Here is a 25,286-nt window from a genome sequence, read left to right on the forward strand (position 1 = left end):
TCGTCACCATGGTCTTGCTTTAAAACAAGCTGGGTGGGCTGAAGAGATGGCTAAACTATTAACGCTTGGCTGCTCTTTTGGAGAGGGGTGCTGAGTTCCCATCAAGCCATCAGCAGTTCATCCCGACTCCAGGGATCCCATGCCCTCTTCCGGTACCTGCATTCATAGAAACAAAATAATTAATGGGTTAAAAAAAGATGCTAGGTGGTTGGGACCCCTGGCCACACAGCCCGCAGTTGGCGCCCCACCCCCAAGCCGTCATAACTCCGCGCCGTAGCCCCGCCCACCTGTCGGTTAGCCCCTCCCACGGGCGGCTGAGGTCTACCCTATACCCGGTGGCGGTCGCGTCTTTAGTCGGCTCAGGCTCACACGCCTGTCGGTCCTGCGCCCACTCGTGTTTGCGGGCCGCGCGCTCGGAGGGATGTGGGCCGGGGCCGCGGGGCTGAGGGGATCCTGCGCGCGGCTGCAGACCCTGCGGGGCGGCCATGGGGCCGCGCTTCTTCCCGGCGGCGCGCAGGCCCTGCACATCTCGGTCGCTTCCTGCGGCAGCAAGAACTTGCTCAAGAAATTTGCCTCGAAAACCAGGTATGCACCGGCCAGGGTCCGCTGCGGGCCGGTCGCCTGGTGCACGGTTGGATGGAGGCTGTTTCTGCAGGGGGACAGATGTCCACGAGGGGCTGGGTCGGGACCGTGGGGTAGGTGTCGGTGGGGAGGGGAGCGATGATAGCCTATATTCGTGTTAGAAGATGATTATTGGCAGGTCACCTGCAGTTTGACCTTTGACAATTTCCCACTACGCTTTCAATTTTTTTTTAATATTCAGTGTTTAGCCTCCTGAAACATCACATTGCGTAAAATTTGTCTTATTTAGATAATTTTAGTAATAAGCACATGAAAAGATACTCTGATTTTGCTGGGTAGTAGCGTCGCACGCCTTCAATCCCAGTCTGGAGGCAGGGGGTGGGATCTCTGAGTTCAAGGCTACCCTTGGTCTACAGCTGGAGTTCCGGGATAGCCAGGGCTAAGCAGAGAAGCCCTGTCTCGATAAACAAAAACAAAACAAGAAAAAGGTACTTTGATTTCCTCACATCTTGGAGTCTACTAAGTGTGGTAAGCGAGTTTATATTTTGGGAGGTTTTGTTTTAACAATTGATTTTGCAGGTGGTTTTAGTTTACTGAAGAAGGGCTTAGTTTTGTTACTGGCCTCAGATTCTTTATCAGAATTTAATGTGGTATTCTTAATGTCCTTTGCTGTTCAGACGGTAGCTCGGCTGACATGTTCAGTCTGTCCCTGTTTGACAGCTGTAACGGTTTCGGGAAATCCTGGTTGGAAGTTGTGTGGTTGCACACCTCTGGAATTTGATGGTTTTTTTTTGTGACTGTATGTGGGTTGTGGAGTTGGAGGAAAAGCAACAGAGGAAAACCACCGGTTTATCAAGGGCATATCTGGCCACTGTGCTTACATTGCCCTGGGGTGTTAGGTATCCCTTTTTGTCATTGTTGGTAAGAATGTTGCTTTGTGTAACCCCTGAGGAGGTGAAGAATTGTGGTCATGGATTGTTTGGAATTCTTTGTGGGAGATGTGCCCCTTCGTTCATTAATTCATTTATCAGTATGGACTAGTGGTAATCAACTATTATTTTGTTTTGCTCAAAGTGTTCCATCTTTGGACATCAGCAGCCTCCTTAGCTCCTTTGTTCCCTTGACATATCCCATATGTTTATTGATTCTTACTTTGTGGCACTTCAAGATATCTTAAGTTCATCTTACATATACCCCAACCCCCCAACACTAAGAATTGGTCATTCTTATGAGGATCCCAGGTTACTGTGCTGGGAAGCTTGATCTGGGAGCAGGGTGTTAGAGTGGCGTTCCATCTGTATTTTAATAAATAAAGCTGGCCTGAAGATCAGAGAGTAAAACAGCCCCACTGGTCAGCCTTGCAGACCAGACAGTGGTAACACATAATCCCAGCCCTCCATAATTCCTAGAGAGGAATATAAGATGGGAGGAGACAGCTCACAGGCTGAGTCTCATTCTGAGATTCCTGGAGGCAAAATTGCCATTTTCAGACTGAGGTTGAGGTAAGAGCCAGTGGCTGGCTGCTTTGCTTTTCTGGTCTTCAGGTTGACCACCAATTTCTGTCTCTGAGTTTTTATAATCGTGCTTCAGGGTATTGGTGTATCTGGCCTTTGGTCCTTCTATTTGTAAGCATTTTGTGCTTTTCTGAAGCCTCTGTCCTCTTTCCCCACCATTCTAACAGTGAGAAGTGAGGCTCTCCTCAGTTTCCTAACTGTTCAGTCCATCACTTCAGAACCATTAACCTTTATCTTAATGAGTGATCAGTGAGGCCTAGTGCTTTAGTGAAATTTGGAGGTAAACTCTCAAGGCCCTTCCATCTTCCCACTGTAGGCAGACATTACAAGGTTGTGTTAAAACTGTCTTCTGTCCATCCCCACAGCCATGTTGCTGTCTACCAACCTTCAGTGGTTGTTACGTGGTTCCCATTAACATGTCTCTGTGTCCCCTGAAAGAACTCTACACTTGGAGTGTAAGGCCTTTTGACCTAGTTCATGCAACTCTTTTTTCTTAGCTTTCATAACTATACCATCTAATTGTTCTTAAAAAGAGACCCCTTCTTAAAGATTTATGTATGTGTGTGTGTGTGTGTGTGTGTGTGCGTGGTTTCTTAATGTAGCCCTGGCTGTCATGAAACTAGTTTTGTAGACCAGGCTGGCCTTGATCTTGCAGAGATCCATCTGCCTCTCCCTCTAGCTGAGTCTAAAGCTGTGTGCTGCCACCACTTGGCCTATGTCTATGACTTGAAGATTCGCTCACATCTTTCATCCTCCACTCGGAGGCAGAGGCAGGTGATCTCTGTGAGTTCGAGGCCAGGAAACTAAACGAACCAACAGAAAACATTTATTATATGTGTAAGCGTATTTGGTCTACATGTGTGTTATATGCACCATGTACAAACCTGGTATCTGTGGAGGTCTGAAGAGGGCATCAGATTCCCTGGGAACAGTGATTGTGAGATACCATGTGGGTTCTGGGAACTGAACCCAGGTCCTCTGAAAGAGTAGCTAGTGCTCTTAACCACTGAGCCATCTCTCCAGCGGCCCCCGCCCCTATCTAAATTTTGTCTTCTTGGTATAGAAAGAAGTTTTGGTATGAAGGGCCATCCCTGGGGTCTCACTTGACTCAGAAGCCGTCCAAGTTTGAGTTCCTCACGAAGAACACCCTAAGGAAGGCCAGGAAGGAAGACACTATCCGCCTAAGAGCCCTGAACGGTCTTCTCTACAAAGCAGTGACGGAATTGCTGTGCACTCCGGAAGTGAGCCAGGAGGTCTACGACCTGAATGTGGAGGTCTCCAAGGTGAGCACAGGTCAGAACTGGGGGCAGGAAGGCACAGGCTTAGTTTTGCCTGAACCCGTCATACCTGACGTCTTGGTTGGGGTGCAGAGGTAGTCCCAAATCTGGTTTAAGTCTTGGGACAAGGTGCGGAAGTAGAGCTTTTTTCTTCTTGGGTGAGGGACCTGTGACCTCACAGCAGCAGCCAGAGTGACGAGACAAAGCACCCAAAGACGTTTTGGGAGGTGGTGTGGGATCCACTGTGTTTGCTTTCATAAAAGTAGTAGGGCCCTCCATCTTTCCTCGAAGGGCTGATTTCAGAAGAAATAGGGGGCGATTGGTCATTTCCAGTTCCCCACATCTGGAGAGATTGCTGTGCAGCAATGCTGTGGGGATATGGGGGTGAGCTTAGCTGCTGTGACCTCCTTCCCTGCCATGAGTGCTGTGGTGTCCGACTGGCATCACCAGAGCAATCTTCTGGTGTCAGAGGCAGAAGAAGCTCTTGTTCTTACCTGCAGCAAGCACACTGCGTGAGCTGCGAAACCTAACCCTAAAGTGACTTGCAGCTGGGTGCACCCCAGGTCTCTGTGACTTCAGACTTCTCAGCCTGCCGAGTGTACTGGAAGATAGGTGTCTCTGCAGACCAGAACAGGCACACGGAGGCCGTCCTGCAGAGGAGCGCTGCCTACATCAGGTGATGATGTTGCTTTCTACGCGTACTGCCTTCTGCCTGCACCTTAAGTGGCTTGGCTGTTTGTCTGTAGGTAAACTTTCAAAATTTCTCACCGAGGGCTTTTGCTTTTAAGGAAAATCCTGAACTTCAGAGTATAAGTTACGTTTTCCTGTAAGACCTAATCTAATCAGATCTCTCAGAACTTTTTTTTTTTTTTAACATTTATTTATTTATTACATACACAATATTCTGTCTGTCTGTATGCCTGCAGGCCAGAAGCGGGCACCAGACCCCATTACAGATGGTTGTGAGCCACCATGTGGTTGCTGGGAATTGAACTCAGGACCTTTGGAAGGGCAGGCAATGCTCTTAACCTCTGAGCCATCTCTCCAGCCCCTCTCAGAACTTTTGTGGGGCACCAAAAGTTTTGTTCAGACCTCTGAGGCAAGAACTATTTAGTCAATAGTAGGGCGTTCCGTCTGCTTCCCTGTCTAAGGCTAGCTCCTTATTGCATTGCTGCCCATGCTTACTGTTCAGGCCTACACAGTGCCTCGTTCACTTAAAAGTATCCTGGATAAACAAGTAAAAGGTAAAAGTACATGATTTTAAATATCAGCGCTTAATGGGAAACACAGGCAGGTCTCTGACATCTGCTGAGGCACAGCCCTCCCCTCAGGTATTCTGTACACACACACACACACACACACACACATACACACACACACACGAGAGACTGTCTACAGCTTCTCAAGTGTAGGTTTTTGGCAGATGTCTCTGAAGAATAAACAAGTGAGCCACCAAAAACAAGCAGCTGATCATCCCCAAAGCTGGTCTTAGAATGTAGCCTTCCAACACCTGCGCAGTTGGCATCCTCTGTGAGCTTGATCTCCTGAAGAACTCTGCGGCTGTTCTTGTGGGGTCATGACTTCACCACACAGTACTGTGTAGGGTTCTGGCCGGTGTCAGCCTCAGGACTAGCATACAAGGCTGTAAAGCCACACATGGGGAGAAGGTGCGTTAACCTGCCAGGCCCTGATGCATTTTAATGTGATGCCTAACTTATCAGGGTGTACAGAGGATCAGAGAGGTCCATGCTTTCCCAGTACATTTCCTCTCCTCCATTTCTTACCTGTGTGAGGCCACAGTTTTGTGTGCAGGAAGCAGACGCAGAGTGGAGCCTTAACTGTCCTCCACTAAGCTGCTCTCAAAATGTGCAGACCACAAACAAGGCCGCTGCTGCCAATATGTCTTTAAAAAGTCATTTTTTCATTAAAAATGCTTGTGCTAGCAGTTAGTAGGTTTATCATTTTAAGCAACTTTTAAAACATGTCATTTGTAAGTTTCTCAGATTTAATTTCTAGTGTAGTAAACATCAATAGAACAACATTTAAAAAAAAGTTATTGGTCTGGTGGTGGTGACGCACGCCCATGATCCCAGCACTCAGGAGGCAGAGGCAGGCGGATCTCTGTGAGTTCGAGTATAGCCAGGGCTGTTAAGACAGAGAAGCCCTGTCTCAGAAAAAAAGAAAAAAAAAGCGCTGGCTATTCTCAATAACTTCTTTAGATTGTAAAGAATCCTGAAATGCAAAATTTTGCAAATTGATGAGCTGTTTGGACATGATGAAGTTACTCCGTGTCTTAGCAGCTAGGGCTTCTCTTGCTGTGACCGAACACCATGGTCAGAAAGCAAGTTGGGGAGAAAAGGGTTTATTTGGTGTGCACTTCTGTATTGAACAAAGTCAGGACAGGGACTCAAATAGGGTTGGAACCTGGAGGCAGGAGCCGATGCAGAGGCCGTGGAAGGTGCTGCTTGCTGGCTTGCTCACGTGGCTTGCTCACGTGGCGCTCAGCCTGCTTTCTTACTGAGCCCAGAACCACAGCCAGGGATGCACCACCCACCACTGATCACTAATTAAGAAGATGCCTTATAGCTGGATCTCATGGAGGCCTTTCCTTAACTGAGGCTCCTTCCTCTCTGATGACTCCAGCTTGTGTCAAGTTGGCAAAAAACCAGTCAGTACTCTCAGTTTGTTCAGTTAAAAAAAAAAAGGCAGAAATCCAGCTGGCCACACATCTTGGAGCTGGTTCCTTCCCACATACCTCTAGCTCCTCCCTGTTGCTCTTGCCTTCACATATTCCTCCAGCTCAGGAAGAAGACTGTGCTGGGGACACACGTGGGACTTTGTCCAGCATGTCTGTCTGTCCATTCATCTGTGTTCTGTCTTGTGTTCCCTGCAAGGGTCACTAGCATTCACTTCATAGAGAGTGTCTCCAATTATCACCGAAGGGCTGAGGCACAAACAAGTGTGGGTGTGGTTGGAGGCAATCAGATGTTAGCTGAGTTGAATGCTTCTTCGAGACTATTGCAGTTGCCCAAATTTGGTGCTAAAGTTTTGGGATTACAGGACCTAGACCTCATTTTCTGATCTGTATCATATGGCTGAGTTGTGCCAAAATCCTTCATCTCTAGCATGCTGGGATGTCAGGTTGGAGTCCTCTCAGGCAGTGTCTACTGAGTACAGGGTGCTGGAAGTCCAGAGCTAGAGTGCGCACCAACCCGGGCAGAGTGAGGAACAGCTGTGGGGTGGGGCATCTGATACTCTTAGTGGTGAGGCGGTCTGAGAGAGGCTCCCCGAGACTTCATTTCTCTTTCCCCTCCCCTACCTTCCCCTCCCCCTCCTTTTTCCTTCCTCTCCCTTCCTCTCCTGTCTTTTTATTTTATTATTTTTATTTTTTCATCAAAAAATTTACACTTCCCCTCCTCTCATTCCCCTCCCCCACCCCCTCTCCTTCTTCCCCCTCCCTCTCCTGTCTCTTTCCCTCCCTTTTTTGCCTCTATAGTGAGCAAGCCTCCTTACAGCCTGGGTGTGATGTGGTTTGTGTTTGGCTACTTCCTACTAAATGTGTGCTCTCTCCTCAGGCACCTTCTGATGTCTCAGCAGACCCTGAGAAATGTTCCACCCATAGTGTTTATTCAAGACAAAAAAGACGTAGTTCTGGCTGAGGTGAGCTTTTGAAATAATTAACTTTTTTTTTAAATTTTTTTTTGTTTTGTTTTTTGTTTTGTTTTCAAGTCAAAGCTTTTTAGTTTTGGAGCCTGTCCTGGAACTCATTCTATAGACCAGGCTGGCCTCGAACTCACAGAAATCTGCCTGCCTCTACCTCCTGAGTGCTGAGATTAAAGGCATGCTCCACCAGCGCCCTGATATTTATTTATTAGATTTTTAAAAAGTTATGTGTGTGTGAGTGTTTTGCCTTTATGTATGACTGCGTGTATGTATTACCCTCTGAGGCCAGAAAGGACATTTGGTCCCAGGAACTAGTGTATGGGTGCTGGGAATTAAACCCAGATCCTCTGGAGGAGCAACCGCTGATCGCAACCGCTGAGCCATCTGTCTGGCCTGCTATATTTCTTCACTTTTGTATGTGTGCGTATCTTAGTTAGGGTTTCTATGGCTATGATAAAATATATGATATCATATGATAAAACACTGTGATCAACAGCAATTTGGGGAGGAAAGGGTTTATTTCAGCTTACATTTTTTTAAATTAATTTATTTATTATGTATATAGTGTTCTGTCTGCATGTATGCCTGCCTGCCAGAAGAGGGCACCAGATCTCATGGTTATGAGCCATCATGTGGTTGCTGGGAATTGAACTCAAGACCTCTGGAAGAGCAGCCAGTGCTCTTTACCTCTGAGCCTTCTCTCCAGCCCCCTTGGCTTACAGTTTTATATCACAGTTCATCACTAAAAGAATTCAGGGCAGGAACTCAAACAGTACAGTAACCTGGAGGCAGGGACTGTGTGTAGTGTTGCTTATCACCTTGCTCCTCAGGGCCTGCTCAGCCAGCTTCTTTCTGTACCCGAGGTCTACTTATAATGGCCCCACCCACAGTGGGCTGGGTACTCCCACATCAATCTTTAGTTTAAAAAAATGCCCTACAGACTTGTCTACGAGCCAGAAAATGTGTTTCTCAGTTGAGGTTTCCTCTTCCCGAATGTCAGGTTGGTATAAAACTTGCCAGCACAATGGGTGTGGAGGTCAGAGGACAGCCTTCCTCCATGTCTGTCCTGAGGATCCTACTCAGGACACCAGGCTTGGCTGCAAGTGTCCTTACCGACTGAGCCATCTCCCCTGCTCAAATAGTTAGCTTTTTATACTTTACTTTCATACTTTTTTATACTCATTAAACTTCAATGAGTAAAATGTTAACATTTATCTTTTTTAAGACAGAGAGTCTCATTTTGTAGCCTTGACTGGCCCAGAACTTGCTTTGTAGACTGGGCTGACTTTAAACTCACAGAGATCAACCTGCCTGTGACTCCTGAGTGCTGCTGCCTTTGGTTCAGGCCCCTTGAACCCACAGAGTGGGCCCTTGTAGCTGTGACTGACCTTTGTTTCTGTTCTGTCCATACTGGAAGCTTCCTTTTCCCAAACGCTCAGATTCTGTGGCAAAGTGGAATCGTTTTGCGAAACTACTTTAGAAACCAATAAATACTAGTTACACAATTCATGAACTTGTCTAATGTTACAGTAACATTCTAACCTCAGTCATTGTCAGAGAGCTTGTGTTAGGTTGAAGCGCCAGCAAGAGTGTGAGACATAAACTCTGTTGTGCCGCCACATTCAGAAGGCGTCGGGGTGGCATTGACTGAAGCCCGAGACACGTGCTGGGCTGTGTGAGAGGCTGTGATGCCGATCCTGGGAAGCAGAGGGCGGAGCTGAGGCCTGCCATCCCCATGCTTTCTTCTCAGGTAGATCGCTTACTGTCAGTGGCTGACTTTGGGCCCCCAGAGGAAAGGGACGACTTGTCACAAGATGGTTTGAGGTAAGGTTTGTGGACATCTTTCTGTTCCCTGTGACAGATGCTTAGGCTACAGCAGCCACTCAATCTGTGTCTCCACTAGCCCACATTGCCTCCATGGTACCTGCCCCTGGGTCCAGCATGTGCCTGCATAGTTCTGGGTGGCTGCCCGTACACTCCCATACTCAGATGAGGAAAACTGAGGGTTCACACATTGACCAATACCAGCCATTGTCTCTGACTTTGAAGAACCTAAATCAGGGTCACCTTTCTATGTCCTTGTCACCCTCAGACAAGTTCAGAAGTGCGAGGAGGATGTAACAAGTGTTCTGTGCACACGCTTTGGTCCAAACCCTCTGGTTTGGAGCTTGTTTTGGGCTCTGCGTGAAGAATTCTTTTCTTCCTCTGCCCTCACTCCCCAGGAGTCCCGAAGGCCTGTCATCACACGATGCCCTAGAACCAGCCAGACCCCCAAATCTGTGCGGGATTGACCATGAGGCCTTAAATAAGCAAATAATGGAGTACAAACGCAAGAAGGAGAAAGGACTCCTTCCGTGTATAAGCCTGGCGCAACCGTCAGGGCGGGAGCCGGTGCCTGATGTGACTCATCTGCTGCGAAGGAGAAAGAAGACGTCATCCCGCCGGCACCAGGACACGTCCCCCAGAAGCTTCAGTTTGGGTGAGGAGGAGGATGAGGATGAGGACAGCACCGCAGAGTGTGAGTGCCAAGCCCACGAGGAAGAAGAGGAGTGGGAAGCGGAGGCTAGAAGTGATGGGGTGCAGCACGGACTCCATGGCCAAAGAGAGCAGGGGCAGGGGTGAGGCCTTGGTGCTGGCTGTCCCTCAGAGTGTGTGGTCTGCACTTCAGAGCATGCTGGGGAAGGCAGAGCTCTCAGTCTAGGCCATTCTCATGCTGTTTGTCATTCAGCTAGCTGAACAATTCCTATCCTCACTGGTTTTTCTTCAACGTTCATGTGTAACTAAAATAAATGACATCCCTGAGAGACTCACAGATGTGCTACATCTTACCTCACAGTTGCTGACACAGGCAGCTGCAGGCACAGGCGCCTCCGTAGCAGGAGAGTTAAGCACAGAACCCCTAGGCCTGCACCTGCAGACCTCCACAGCCTATTATTAGTGCTTGGTCCCTGTCCCTGGATGACTTCTCTTTAATAAAGTATCTTGTATTTTTTGAGAATATCATACATATGTACAATATATTTTGATCATATCTACTTCTCTCGTCTCCCTTCTAACCTCCTAGGATTTCTGCCCCTAAACTTGATGTCTCACTGACTCTAGTTAGTGCTGTTCATATGTGCGTGGGTGCGGGACCGTCACTGGAGTACAGACAACCTACCAGGGGCCACACCTGTGCTGCCCCTAAAGAAAACTAACTCTTGCTGGGCGGTGGTGGCACACGCCTTTAATCCCAGCACTTGGGAGGCTGAGACAGGAGGATCTCAGTGAGTGCGAGACCAGCCTAGTCTACAGAGTGAGTTCTAGGACAGCCAGGGCTGTTACACAGAGAAACCCTGTCTTGAAAAAAAGAGAAAAGAAAGAAAACTGACTCCCCCCAGCAGCCATCAACCGCCAGTATCTTCGTAACTAAGGCCTGGGAGACCATCCTCCTCCATGCTGGAATGGTGACTGGTGTGATCACCTTGTGCAGGCAGCCGTCTGCTGTGAGCTCAGGAGTGCAAGACTTGTGCCCAGGACACTGTTTTGCCCCAGTCCTTCCTGACCTCTGGTATTACAGTCTTCCCCCTGCCTCTTGAAAGTTATTCCCTGAGATCTGAGGGAGAAAGTGTGCTGTAGATAAATCACATTCAGGGCCACAGGTACTCGTCCCTATGAATACTGCTGACTACTCTCTGATGAAGATAAGAGCTACACTAATCTATGGTTATAAAGATAAATATTCAGAAGGCAGTTTGATACTATGTCCGTGTAAGCAAAGTGAAGCAGGTTCTCTATGCCCTATGATCTTTCAACCCCAGGTTCTTACAGTACCAGGCATGAATCGTTTTCTGTAGAGTGGACCTTAGATCCAATCATAAAGTCATGGGTTGCTACTTTAGCGTGTATGTCTCTGTTGCATTGATGGTCATATCTTGCCAGGCTGGCCATTCTTGTAGCTCACAGGATCATAGCTTGGCAAGGCGTTTGGTACCTTTTTTCCGGCAGTAGCCTACATAGCTTCTTCTAGTACTATGAAAGCTGCCCAGCAGGGAGAACGTTTGCATGTCAGTACCCACTGGAATACACCATGTTGCATGACCAGCGTGTGTGGAATCTCCAGCAATAAGGTGTTACCATCAAGGTCTGTTGGACAGTTACGAGCATTGGTAATAGCTTTTGTCTTTACAGAGCAGTCTCTCTGGAGCCCCCTTAGGTTCTGTATGACTTCTTAGTCACAACTCTGTGTGGAGGCTGTGACGGAGCAGAATGCGTGTATCACAGGTTTGGTGGGGTGCCCAAGTGACCCTGGCTGTGACCTAGATATGATAATGCCATAGTGACAGACTTTTTAATTTTGTTTTGGTGTTTCTGACCCCTCCTCCCACTCCCATGTGTAATTCCTGAAATGCATCCTTGTGCCAGCTGACCTCATCTTTACCAGTTTGGGAGTCTCTGCCTCTTGGACACAAGCTATGAACAGCTCTATTGTACTAAATTGTTTGTATGAGCTCATTTTGCTGTTCATGCTCCTCCTTGTAAATTACCTTTTGGTTTGTTTTAAACGCCAAAACATCAAGACGAGGCTCAAAAAGTGAAAAGCACCTATCGAGACTGCAGAAAAGATCCTCCTTTCCAGTGAGCTGAAGCAAGATTGCGGCCATGCCTAGGAGCTCGGTTGAGTGGGACTCAAATTGCTCCTCTGCTTGTGCTCAGATGGCTACGGGTGCCATGATGACATCTAATAGCTCCAATGATAGCCAGTGACATCCAGCCACTTAGTCATAGCCAGCCATCAGCTGTCTTTCCAGGACAAGTGATGTGGGATGTCCGTCTGTATGCTGCGAGTATGTATTGACTGTGTTGACTCTGTGGGAAATAGTAAACTTTTGCAAACACAATGCAAAATCTGAGCTGGGAATAACATTGATTTATGGGCCACTATAAAGTGAGGATGTAAGGTACCATGTCAAACACATAATATTTCCAAACTGTTGACATCAGAGTGGTATTCCCCCACCCCCACTTAAGGCACACAACCGAGAGGACAGTCTGCTGCTAGCCCTTGCATCTAGGGTTGTCATCTTTCCCACTTAGTTTCGGTTCTGGAAGCCAGAGCCCTCTAAGGCTCCGGGAAGGGTTCATTTGTTTCCCCTTTGCAGACCCAGAGCATCTGCTGGATTTTTCCAGGTCCCCACCTGTGCCTGCCTCCCATCTTCCCATATCCAAATCTCCCTCAACAGTTTTCCCATGAAGATACTTGTTTTACTAGAGCCCATCAGCTCCAGGATCATGGTATTTTGAGATCCTTAGCTAACTCATCACGAGGACTATTCCCAAATAAGATCATTTCCCAAATGGATGCTCACCAGAATGGCTGCTTTGCCTTTGGTCCACTATTATCCTAGACTGCCTACCTCCCTGCTCCTTGGCTTCTTTTCTGCCCCATCCCAGAGTGGGACATTTGGCTCCCTTCAGAGGGGAAGGAGGGGTAGTAACTGGGACATGGACACAAGAGATGGCCACTGCTGTTGGTGCCAGGGAAGAGCTGGGCAGCTCTGGGCACACCGTGTATAACTTGGTGGCTGTAGTCTGCCCTGAGGAGTGCAGGCAGAGACACAAATCCTTTGGAAGCAGATGCTAGGAAGGAATTTGGGCAAGGCACCAGTTGGGCACCTGCATCTAGGCAGTGAGTAAAGAAGACCGTGGTGCACGAGTGTCTTGGATTGCACAATTGTGTGATCATCTGTCTAGGCAGAAGATTCAGTTTAAAATTCTGAGGTTGATGACTTGTGTTTTACAGCTTCCGAATCTGTCTTTCCTATAAGTGACAGTGTCTTAGTCAGTGCCCTACTGCTGTGAAAAGACCATGACTGCAGCAACTCCTAGAAAAGAAAACATTTACTTGGGGATGGCTTATAGTTCAGTTTAGTCCATTATCATGGTGGGGAGCATTGAAGGCATGCAGGTAGACATGGTGCTGGAGAAGGAGCTGCATCTACATCCTGACTCTTAGGCAGCAGGCAGAAGGAGACTCTGGGAGTGACTTGGACTTTTGAAACCTCAAAGCCCAGCCCCAGTGACACACTTTCTCCAAGAAGGCCACACCTTCTCATTCCTCAAGTAGAACCACCTCCTGGTGATTATGCATTCAAATACATGAACCGGTGGGGGTCATTCTTATTCAAACGACCACAGATGGGTACCTGTTGTCCACCCTCTGCAGTAAAACAGGAAGCCCTCTCCAGGGAAACCTTAGTCCTTAGTTCAACAGGCTCCATCTGTATCAAATCCCACCACTCCATGTTCTGTTCTTCTCCTGCTGCTAATCTGCAGCTTCTTCCCTTCCCTGACATATGTAGGCTGTTCCTCTTTGAGGAATGGGCCTCTGTGCACTGTCTCACATGGTATCCTTTCCAGAGTGCCTGGCCAAAGTGTCCCCTGCCTTATCCCAGTGGTTCTGACGTTGGAAACGTTCAACTAGCTCTCTAGGTGGTCCCCAGTCTAGTGAACTGACACTTAAGTCATCCCAGGTCTTTTGTGTGTATGGTGTATGTGTGCATAAGCCTGTATTGTTAGTACTCAACATCTGTGCTGGCCTGCCCTTGGGGTCCTGACAGGATGTGTCCTCAGCTGCAGCCACTAAGAGCATCTCCTGTGCACATTCACTATGCTCCTTTTTAAAAACCTCCCATCTCTCTCATCCATCCATCATCCATCCTTCTCTCTCTCTCTCTCTCTCTCTCTCTCTCTCTCTCTCTCTCTCTCTCTCTCTCTCTCTCTGTTACTCTTATCCTCAGGGACCAGTCTCTGTTCCCTCCCTACTCTCTGCCCCTTCTCTCTCCTCTTCCAATAAACCTCCCATGTGAGTACTGTTGTATGGTGTGACTTCTCTTCGCAGCCTTTTTTAAAATTACATGTATTATAAGGGGGCACTTATGTGCCTCTGTGTATGTGTGTGTAGGCCAGAGGTTGACTTCAGATGTCTTCCTCCTCAATCACTTTCTACCTTATTGTTTGAGGCAGGGTTTCCCACTCAATCTATAGCTTGCCGTTTCGTTAGACCAACTGACCCAGTGAGCCCCTGGGACCCCCGTCTCCTCCCAGCTGCCAGCACTGAGGTTACATATGCATGGCACCACACCTGGCTTTATGTGCATGCTGCAAATCCAAACTCGAACCTTCACGCTTTCACAGCAACCACTTGACCCTTTGAGCCATCTCCCCACCCCCACCCCAACCCCTGACCCAGTTCTTAAAGTCAGGAATCTAGGGTTCCAAAGATGGGTTCAGGTCATGCTGTTGAGCACGTGTCTGTGGGAACCAGTAGCTTCCACTTCCACCCTGTTTAATGTTCGTGCCCAGGAGAGATGCTGCTGCTGGTTGTCGTATTGTATTATTTGATCTTAAACAAGTAACTGATATGTGTTTCCCTAGCCTTACTTCCATGTTGGAAGTAAGGAGGAACACTTATTGGTATTTTTGTATTCAGCCTGCTAGAACCTGCCCCAGACTGGGGACCCCATTGCTTCCAGACTTGCTACAACTAAGGTTGAGGGGCAAGAGCTTCTGGGATGGCTTCTCATTGCCTTTACTGTCCACTACTTCTGAGGAGACTTTGTCTCTGCTCTGGTCATCCACAACTGAGACGACCTTCCTTGTGACTCTAGGTAGTTGGGAGGTCTCCACAAATCTTACCTGAACATGTCCTCCCCTAAAGCTCCCTGGCTTCCTGTGCTTGGAGGATTTGTCACCTCTGAGTTCTGGACCTCTATGGAGGTGACCTGCACTGGGTGCCCACCTGTCAATGATAGGAGAAGCACATTTCAGACTGGCCTTGTTGCTTAGGTGAGGCATTGGGCCTGCTGCTCCCCGCTAGGGCCCAACTCTTTTCTGTCCAGCCCTGATACAGCAGAAGCCATTTGCCAGTCCCTATACCACAGCACAACTCCCAGAAAGAATCCAACATAGCACTGTGTTGAAATAAAGACCAAGAATGGAGTCATGCAAGATTTCTGAGAGCGTGTAAGAAAACTCCAAGAAACCAAGACAGGAGACCTGTGGCCTTGGTTTCTTCAAACACACCACGAGGAATTGTTTTTGGAATGTGCTTTCCTGCCCCTGCCCCAGGATAGTGCCGAGAAGCGAGTTTACTTCAGATCATTCATCACAATTGACTTTTGTTATTTGTACGACATTATGAAAAACATGTGTTTTTTTTTTGATGTGTGTGTGGTTTACCCTTGTGATTGTGTATTTTACTCATGTGACTCCTAACCCTTAGCACATTAATTGTCTGATGCTCTGAATAAAACTGGCTATTGCATGAGACTTCAGTCTGCCTCATTTTTAGGCTCCATCCTCCCACCGTCTCTAGAGTGGTAAATGCACTATACTCTGACAGAGTCCCACATTGAAAGAGTTCCTTATTCAGACATAGTCCCCTGCCTTCAACACAACTCCGTACCTACACCTAGACGCAGAGCCTGTCACAGTCCCGCACACTAGACGTGCGCCCACACCAACACAGCCCCATGCTGAGACACAGCCGTACACCTGGACAAAGCTCCACACCCAGTTACAATCCTACACACATAGTTCCAAACCCGTGCCAGACTAAACCTGGACTACCCATCCCTGCTTGTTTGTCCTGCACCTCTGTGATTTCCCTGGCTACAGGTTGAAAGGAGGTCAGGGTATGTTTCTCCACTTGTCTAAAATCCCTGCTCCTCCACACTCAGGCTAAAGTCCTCTGCTTGAGGATGAGTTCAGATCAGAGCTACCCCTAGGCACCTTGAGGCCAGAGGCATGAGATCCCTGCAGGTACATGAGCTGTGGTACACCAGTATAGCGGGGTGAAAAGCTTTGCTTGGGAGAGAGAAAGAAGGGCAGAGGCTGAGAAGGTTACGTAGGCCTACCAGTGGCACGCACTTGATTTAGGCCCCTGTTGGTGTCACCTGTCAGTTTGGGGGTCCAGGCGCATCAGAGAACCCTTCTCAGACCACTCCTCTACTATGATCCAGGCTAGCCATGCACAGAAGGAGGTATGTGGAAACTGCTCCCAGATGGCAGGGGTCCTACATATGGTCAGGATGTCACTGCCCTGTTAATAATGGTCTGAGGCCCAGTTGCTGTCCATAGATGGCCAAACTGGGCGCCTTCTTCTAGTCATAGATGCAAAGATGAGAAGCTGCATCTAGAGCTCAGTCTGTCAGGCTTCTCTCAGCCCCATGCTAGTGGTTCAGCTCCTGGAGCGAGCTCCGTGTTCCACAGAGGGGTGACTCCAGTAAAGGGCCTGGGGAAGTTAAGCCTTTTCCACTTTGGGTTCACTCCACCTTTTCAAGTCCTTCACGGGGGAATAGAAGGTACTGGTGGTTGTGCAGTTAGGAGATGGGAGCTCTTCTGACCCGCATTTTATAGAGCATTTACTTCACCTTTTCTGTCTCTTTTCCCAAAACTACTCAGCCTTTGAGGTGGCTGGAATAAGAACGGCCCTCATAGGCACATTTATTTGGATGCTTAGTTACCAGGAAGCAGAATTGTTTGAAAGGATTGGAAGGATTAGGAGGTGTGGCCTTGTTGGAGGAAGTGTGTCACTGCAGGTGGCTTTGTGGTTTCAAAAGCCCATACCAGGATCAGTGTCGGTCTCTGCAGCCTGAGGATCAGGATATAGAACTCTCAGCTACTTCTCCAGGACCATGTCTGCCTGTGTGCTGCCATGTTCCTCACTGTGGTGCTAATGGACTAAGCTTCTGAAACCGTAAGCAAGACCTCTTTTAAATGCTTTCTTTTATAAGAATTGCTTTGCACATGGTGTCTCTTCACAGCAATAGAACAGTGACTAAGCCTTGTATACACCTTAAATACAATAGACAAAGGAAGATTGAAGGTTTGGGGTCAGTCTTGTATATACACAGAGTCCTTGCCTCAAAAACCAAAACTATAGTGCTGGAGAGATGACCCAGTGTTTAAACGCAGTGTGATTTTTTTTAATTAATTAATTAATTTATTATATATACAGTATTCTGTGTGTGTGTATGCCTACAGGCCAGAAGAGGGCACTAGATCTCATTACAGATGGTTGTGAACCACCATGTGGTTGCTGGGAATTGAACTCAGGACCTTTGGAAGGGCAGGCAATGCTCTTAACCATTGAGCCATCTCTCCAGTCCCCTGTGCTGTTCTTCCAAAAGGCCCAAGTTTGGTTCTCAGCACCCATGTCAGATAGTTCACAAGCTTCTGTAATTTCAGCTTCAGGGAAATCCAATGTCTGTGCTCTCCACAGACACCAGCACTCACATGTACATAACTGCACATAAGCACACACCTATACACATAATTAAAAATATAAATGTTTAAAGAAACCTTAAACTATAAACCAATGAGTTAGTTACTTGAATCACAGCAGGGCAGGTCTCTGCTAGAAAGACAGTAAGGAATTTCCCTAACCTACAAACACTTTTTGTGTTGCTGAGTATCCAACGAACATTTTACTGTTTCAGCCTCTGTATCTGAGGAAATTTGCCTGGAGGCTTCATGTCACTGTTTACTAGAGCACGGGATGCCATCCAGGGACTGTCCACAGCTAGGAACAAGTACACCTGTGAGAGAGTGTGGGCAGAATGTGCTTTCAGATGCCACAGGGGCACATGCTAGATTTTGTGCAGTAATGGACTCAGATTTTCTATCGGAATTCATTGATGCAGCTTGATGGGGTGCAAGAAAATCAATTATTTTTCTTCCAGTGTGGTTGGGCATCCCTTAAGTTACAGCATTTGGAAGGCAGAAGCAGATGGAACTCAGTGAGTTTGAAGCCAGCCTGGTCTATATAGTGGGTTCCAGAACAGTCAGAGCTACATAATAGAAAGACCCTGTTTCAGATAAAACAAAACAAAACAACAGCAACAAAATAAAACAACAAAAATCCACATAAACAATAAAAAACAAAAAATAGAAATAAAAAATCTTTTTTGGGGGGATCTATTAAATGGTGTTTTATGTCGGTCAGCTTCCTGTTTTGAAGTCTGATTTCCACGTGTGGCGCCCCATGGTAGAAAACTGACTCCTGCTGCTTCCGGGACTGATGCATAAACAGAAGGCTTGAGTGGCAAGGGTCTCGTCCATCGCTGCTCAAAGGGCCCCTCTGCAAAAGAGGGAGGCAAGGGTAGTAGCTTCAGGGGAATATCTTGCTTTGATGTGGGATGCCCTTCTGTATATGTGTTGCTTATATTGGTTGATGAGTAAAGCTGTTTCGGCCAATGACTTAGCAGAGTAAAACCACGCAGGAAATCTGAACAGAGATACAGAAAGAGAATAGGTGGAGTCAGGGAGACACCATGTAGCTGCTGAAGAAAGAAAGAATGACAGAAAGAAAGGAAGGAAGGAAAGAAGGAAGGAAGGAAGAAAGGAAGGAAGGAAGGAAGGAAGGAAGGAAGGAAGGAAGGAAGGAAGGAAGAAAGGCGATACTGGAACCTTACCAGTAGACCACAACCTCATGGTGATACATAGCCTAATAGAAATGGATTAATTTAAGATGTAAGAGCTAGCTAGAAATACACCTAAGCTATTGACCAAACAGTATTGTAATTAATATAGCGTCTGTGTAATTCTTCGGGTCAGAGCAGTCGGAAACAAAGAGCAGTCCCTGTTTACATAGCCTTATTTGTATTTTCCCCATTTGATTAATCTCTTTAGTTAGTATTGATTGTGATAGATACTCATTTCTCTTCTCCACACTGACCTCAAACTCACTGTAGCCAAGGTTGTCTTTCTACTCCTTATCTTTCTGTCCCCACCTCTTGTATGGGGATTACAGATGTGCACTGTCATACCGGGCCTCAGTGTTTCTTTTTTTGTCTTTTTTGGTTCTTCGAGACAGGGTCTCTCTGTGTAACAGCTCTGGCTGTCCTGGAACTCGCTTCATAGAACAGGCTGGTCATCTTTGAACTCGCAGAGATCCACCCGGCTCTGCCTTCCAAGTGCTGGGAATAAAGGCGTGTGCTAACTCCGTCTGGCTCAGTGTTTCCTTTTTAAGTGAACAGGAAGAAGAACTTGCAAGCAGCATGCATGGACTCTCTTGCATTGGAAGTGATGGCTGGTACGACTTTAGTTATGTGCTATTCTCAGAAACACTGAATCTAGCAACGATAAGCACTGTTAGAGAAGGAACACAAAGCCGCTACTCATCACCCATCACCATCTTTGGTTCAGTGCTTGCTTAGGGCATCTCTAGAGGGTACTAGAGGGCTCTCAGATGGTTAGCCGGCAGCTTGACCTTGGCCTCAGGGTGCTTCAGGGGTGTTCTCAAGGGTGTTTAGAGGCTGTGTGGTCGTGTGAAGTTGTGTGTATGTGTGTGTGTGAGAGAGAGAGAGTGTGTGTGCATGTGTGTATGAGTGTGAGGTTGTGTTTGTGACTGTGTGTGAAGCTATGTGTGTATGAATGTGAGGTTGTGTGCGTGTGTGTGCGTGTGTGTTCATGTGAGGTTGTGTGTGTGGGATTGTGTATATGAGTGTGTGTATGTGTGTGTGTGTGTGTGTGCAGATGAGGAAGACTCAGATAGACCACACTGTTGGCTTTTATAGGCCTCTTCTGATTCTTTATTTCTGATATTACTAGATCCATCCCCCTCATCTGAATAATGAAGTCATGCTAGAAATCACTAAATATTGTTTAATGTCCTGCAGATTCTGAGTAATCCATATACAGTAAACCAAATACCTGTTGGTATTTCTGCAGTGCAACATGATCCAGGATTATTCTTTATATATAAAGCTTGTGTGAAGATATCAAGTCAGTTATTTTATGTACCTGTGGCAAATGTCTGAGAGAAACAAAGGAAGAAGAATTGATTTTGACAGGTTTTTACAGGTTTCCGGTCATGGGCAGCTGTCTCTGTTGCTGTGAACCATGGCGAGGCAGGGCATACTGCTGGGCGGATGTGGCAGGAAGGGGATGGGACAATTACAACAGTCTCCCAAGGACACTCCCTGACTGACATAGTTCTCCCACAAGGTCATACTAATTAAAGATTTTCTGAACTAATACCACTAACTAGGGACCAATGGAAGTCAAATGCTAGTTTTGAAGTCTACATAACAAGCCCTTGTCTCAAAAACAAAAGGTTAGCTAAGTTACCTTTTCAGAGATTTCCTTGGGCTGAAATGGCTTAGTGGGTGAGGGCACTTGCCGCTGTGCCTGGTAACACGAGTTTGATCCCTGGGGTCCACATGCATGTCATGGCATGTACTCACCTCTCTCACCATACTATGTGCAGGGGAATATGGGCACACAAAATAAATAGATACAATTTAAAAACCCATGGGTTTTTGTTATTTTATTTATTTTTTTCCCCATTTTTTTTGGTTGTTTTTTTTTTTTTTTTGATGCCCTCAAGTTTTCTTGTTCTGTGAGGTGAAGCCTGGTTTGTTGGTCACTGGGTGTTGTGACATGAATGTGGAATATTTCCCAGAGGCTGATGTGTTTGAAGGTTTAGTTCCAGCTAGTGGTGTAGTATTGAAGGTTGTGGGTCCTTGAGGGAGAGCATCACTGGAGAATATGAACTTTTATAGCCCAGCTCCACTTCCTGTATCCTCTGCTTCCTGACGGGGTACAGTGTAACCAGCTCTTTCACTTTTGCTGCCATGCTTTCCTTGCCTTGTTGGACTGTGTGGTGGTTTCACTATGAATGTCCCTTAGAGGTTCATATATTTGAAGGCTTAGTCACCAGGGAGTGGAACTCTTTGATAGGATTGAAATGATTAGGAGGTGTGGCCTTGTTGGAGGAAGTGTGTCACTTGGGATGGGGCTTTGAGGTTTCAACAGCCCACACCAAGTCCACTGTCTCTCTTTTTCGGTTGCCTGAGGATTGGAATGTAGAACTCTTAGTTCCTTCTCCAGCACCATGTCTGTCACTGCACTGCCATGCTTCTCACCATGATGATAATGGGCTAAGCTTCTGAAAATGTAAAGAAGCCCCAAATGTGTATATATATTTTATATATATATATATATATATATATGTATATATATATATATATATATATATATATATAAAGAGTTGCCTTGGTCATGGTGTCTTCACAGCAATGGGACAGTAACTAAGACAGACTGAATCCCCTAGACTGCAAGTCATGCCAAATAAATACATATTGGTCATAGTGTTATGAAAGGTGGCTAATACACCAGGCAATGTGTACCAAGTAACTAAGTCACATAGATTTCCCTTCGTTTTTTGCTAATATCAACCAGCAATTGCTTTTAGTGGCCTACTCTTGAGTGTTTTTGAAAATCTGACCAGTGAAGTTGCTAGCACAGGAAAGAAATCAAGCACAGTGGTACTTACTGGATAAAGGGGAGAGCAGCTGAAGTGGAACGAGAAGAAAGGATCAATCTGGGATCAGAGTAAGGCAACGGTTCTTAATCCCCAGTAGTCAGGTCTGTTGGGTTGGCCCTTAGGAATCTATTGGCATCTCTAGAGTGAAGGGTGATATTGAACCAGCTTTGTCAATAGCAGAATGATAGGTCAGATACCTTACACCAATGCATGGGTGCATGCTCACTGTTGGCTTAGTGTTTGGTCAGATACCTTACACCAATGCATGGGTGCATGCTCACTGTTGGCCTACAGAAGAGAGGGTAAGTTTGATTCTTGTCCATGGTAAGAGTTTGAGTCTGACTTGATTGTCAAATGGACACTAGAGTATGAAAGATAAGTAACAATTTGTTCTCTTAACTGCCGAGCCATCTCTCCAGCCTAGGAATTTGTTCTCAACCGAGGCTGTTCTTTGTGGCCATGCCGTTGTGTGGGTTTGAATATTAGCCTGTAAGCAGCTCACTTAAACCCAAATGGATGAGAACACAAAGCCACCCAGGCAGGCCAGTTGTTAGCTGCCATGTAGGTTCTGGCAGTTGAACCATGGTCCTCTCCCGGAGCAACAAGTACTCTTAATGATTAAGCCATTTCTCCAACACCTTACTTTTTAAGATGTAACCCTAGGTGGCCTATAACTCACTGCGTATAACCTGTCTTTAGACTCCAGAGATGCAAATGCCTCTCAGATTCTGGAATTAAAAGTGCAGGCTGCCATGTCTGACTGGTTAGCTTTATCTCAGTTGATAGGTTCTAAGCTGCACTTGCTTTAAAAAATGGTGAGTTCTGATTTTACGAGAAAACCAAACTGTATTTTAAATGACTATTATAAGAGAGGACAAAGTTGACTTAGGAATTATGTAGTTTTGTCTGATTTTCTATGCAAAATATATAGTTTAAGCTTTTGTGAAAGCCCAATTTCAAGGGTTTGTTAATGCATCCCATTTGCGCAGTTGCTTGGCAGCGTGCTCTGCAGAGGCCAACATGAGTGTAAACATGTTTATGGTTCGTCCTAACCAACTTATCAGGCAGTCTGGGCATGGAGAGAGCCACTCACATGCCTCAGGGTAACAATCATCCGAATTTTATTTTAAAATTCCCCCTAACCAACTGGCAAACGCAGAGCCGAGGGTGTTGTTTGGTGCGAGAATTCTTGCCTAATATGCTCCAGCCCCTGACTTCCATTTCCAGTCCTGCAGTAAATCTATGAACTAACAGTAAAATTCAAGCTCAGCTGAATGTCCTGCTTAAAAGAAACAAAGGCTGCTGTGCCTGTGAGCTTCATTATAGATGTGGGACGGTGCTCTACAGAAGGCAGCATGCTCTTCCAGAGGCCCTGGGTTTGATGCCCAGAACCCACACGGCGGCTTACATCCATCTATAATGATCCAATGCCTTCTTCTGACCTGCAGGTACACATGCAGGCAGAACACTGTGTATATAATACATACATCTTTTTTAAAAAAAGGCGAATCCACATCATTTGCAGCGGTTTTGAAAAGCCGCTATTGGAGCTAGAAAGACGGCTCAGCGGTTAATGGCTCTTGCCGGGCTTGCAGCAGACCTGGGTTAACTTCCCAGCACCCAGAGGAAGCTTGTACAACTGCCCGTAACTCCAGAGCCACGGGATCCAACTCCCTCTTCTAGCCTCTGTAGGCACCTCACACATGATTTACATACACAGAGTTAGGCTCACAAGCATACATATAAAATAAGATAAGTAAGTCTCTTTAAAGTCATCATCAAAATAACCAAATAAAAAATTTAAAGCTATCATTTTAAGAAAAAAAAAAACAAAAACAAAAACCAAAAACACCCTAGCTTCTATCACATTGGTCCTAAAATTAAAAAGAAAAGAAAAATTCCCATTTTTCATTTAGGGTAGGGAAGGAGAAAGGGATTAGTATTTAATCCCTATGACATTAGGTAGATATGACATTGTTCCTTTACCAATGAAATGTAGCTCAGAAAGATAATGGTGACTTTAGACAGTCCAGACGACTCTGTGGGTATCCCACAGACTTGAAAAATTACCTTTAACACAGCAGTGTGGCTTGGGGACAAATAGGAGGGCTAGTCCTGTGGTGAAGACCCCTTCTTTATTCCCAGCCTCCCAGACCTGAAATAATCACACAGAAACTATATTAATTGCAACACTGCTTGGCCAAATAGCTCCTGCATATTTCTAGCTAACTCTTACATCTTGAATAAACCCCTTTCTATTAATCTGTGTATCTCCATGTGGTTGTGGCCCTACCAGTAAGGTTTCATCCCTGCGTCTGTCTCCTGTGGTGACTCCACATACACACACACTCTCTCTGTTTGGATTTCCTGCCTGACTGTACTCTGCTAAGACATTGGCCAAAAGCAGCTTCTTTATTAACCGAGGGCAATAAAACATATTCGTGGCATACCTCACCTCCCACGTCATAGTCCAAAACCTAGAAGCCCCAGTTTGTGTCAGTTTCTGTACTGAATAGTTTCATGTCAGCTTGACACAAGCTAAAGTCATCCTAGAGGAGCGAGTCTCAACTGGGAAAATGACACCATCAGATCAACTGCAGACAAGCCTGTAGAGCGTTTTCTTAACTAGTGATTGATGGGGGACCCAGCCCATTGCGGGTGCTGCCATCCCTGGGCTGGTGGTCCTCAGAGAGAGCAGACTAAGTAAGTCATAAGAGTAAACCAGTAAGCAGCACCCCTCCATGGCTTCTGCATCAGCTCTTACCTCCAGGTTCCTGCCCTGCTTGAGTTCCTGTTCTGGCAGCTTCCTTCAAGGATGGGCTGCAATGTGGAAGTGTAATCCAAATAAATCCTTTCCTCTCCAGGTTGCTTTGGTCATGGTGTTTCATCCCAGCCATGGAAACCTTAGCTAAGAAAGCTCATTTCCTAGCTTCACCTTTGCTTGTCTTCCTCTCTAATTTATCTTCACCCCCTGGGTTTTGAGTGGGTTTGTAAGCTGTTAGTAAATGACACTGGGATGCTGTCTCCATATTCCCCTTTCAGGGTGCCCCTTTCTCCTGCCTATACAATCTTCACATCACAACACCGCCTTCCACTCTTGCCCGCTGTGATTTGTATAACTTCCAGTTCCCCAGTGCAGCTCCCGATGCCCTTGCTGCCGCCTTCTGTAGAGTGCCGTCGCAAGCACCCGAGTTTGATTTGTTTCTTAGTTTGTTTGTGTGTCAGAAAATCATTTTGCTTCTCAATGAGGAGGATGAAGTCGATTATCATTATTTGTAGTGGTTCTGTGTCATACCGTCACGGTACTCACTGAATTGATTAAAGAAACCTTATTTCATGTATTGCGGCATCGCTAAGACCGAACCCACAGCCGGAAATGTGTTCTCGAATGAAGCTTGCTCCACGTGTGCCTCTTTTCCACGAGACACGTTACAGCCAATGTGCTGAGGACAGTAGACAGCTCTTCTGTCTTGCAGTTGAGATAACTTAAAATAGGAGCACTAACAAGAAGTACAAGCACATGAGCATGTGACATGAAAGAGACCATGCTAAGGACACTTGTCTCTAGCGTGCTCTGAGACAAGAGAATAGAACATGATCCTGTTGGCCTCAGTAGAGTGAGGCTGTGGCTGGCAGGGAAGAAGGCACCTTGTCGCACTAGGAGGGCTTTCCAATAAGAAAGCCGTGGGGGCTGCTGAATCTTCTTGGGAGCTGGAGGGATGCTGCTCTTTGCACAGTCCAGGCAATTGCAGGAAAGTGAGCGTTCGCTGCCTTTGTCGCTAAAAAGCTTGTCTTAATAACATATTCCACACCCTAGTCCGGCTACTAGAGCAAAAATGACCAGACTCTGCTCCTCTCAGTTTTCTGCTTCCTGTAGCCTTGAGTCTATGAGGAGTTTGTTTTGACCTGGTTCTTGGATGCAGGGCGACTGGAGGATTC

General features: G+C 46.5%; 1 protein-coding gene across 1 annotated transcript; it reads left to right on the top strand.

Moving 5' to 3' along the window:
• The first annotated feature begins 311 nt into the window (after nucleotides 1–311).
• Nucleotides 312–10,039, top strand: Rbfa (ribosome binding factor A). Its single transcript, XM_048419348.3, has 6 exons — nucleotides 312–585; nucleotides 3,160–3,379; nucleotides 3,937–4,049; nucleotides 6,949–7,033; nucleotides 8,787–8,860; nucleotides 9,259–10,039. Exons 1-6 carry the CDS (start codon nucleotides 422–424, stop codon nucleotides 9,656–9,658), a joined length of 1,056 nt encoding a protein of 351 aa, XP_048275305.1. The 5' UTR covers nucleotides 312–421; the 3' UTR covers nucleotides 9,659–10,039.
• The last annotated feature ends 15,247 nt before the right edge of the window (nucleotides 10,040–25,286 follow it).

This window comes from Myodes glareolus, chromosome 13 (assembly GCF_982192425.1).
Source record: "Myodes glareolus chromosome 13, mMyoGla1.1, whole genome shotgun sequence".
NCBI lineage: Eukaryota > Metazoa > Chordata > Mammalia > Rodentia > Cricetidae > Myodes > Myodes glareolus.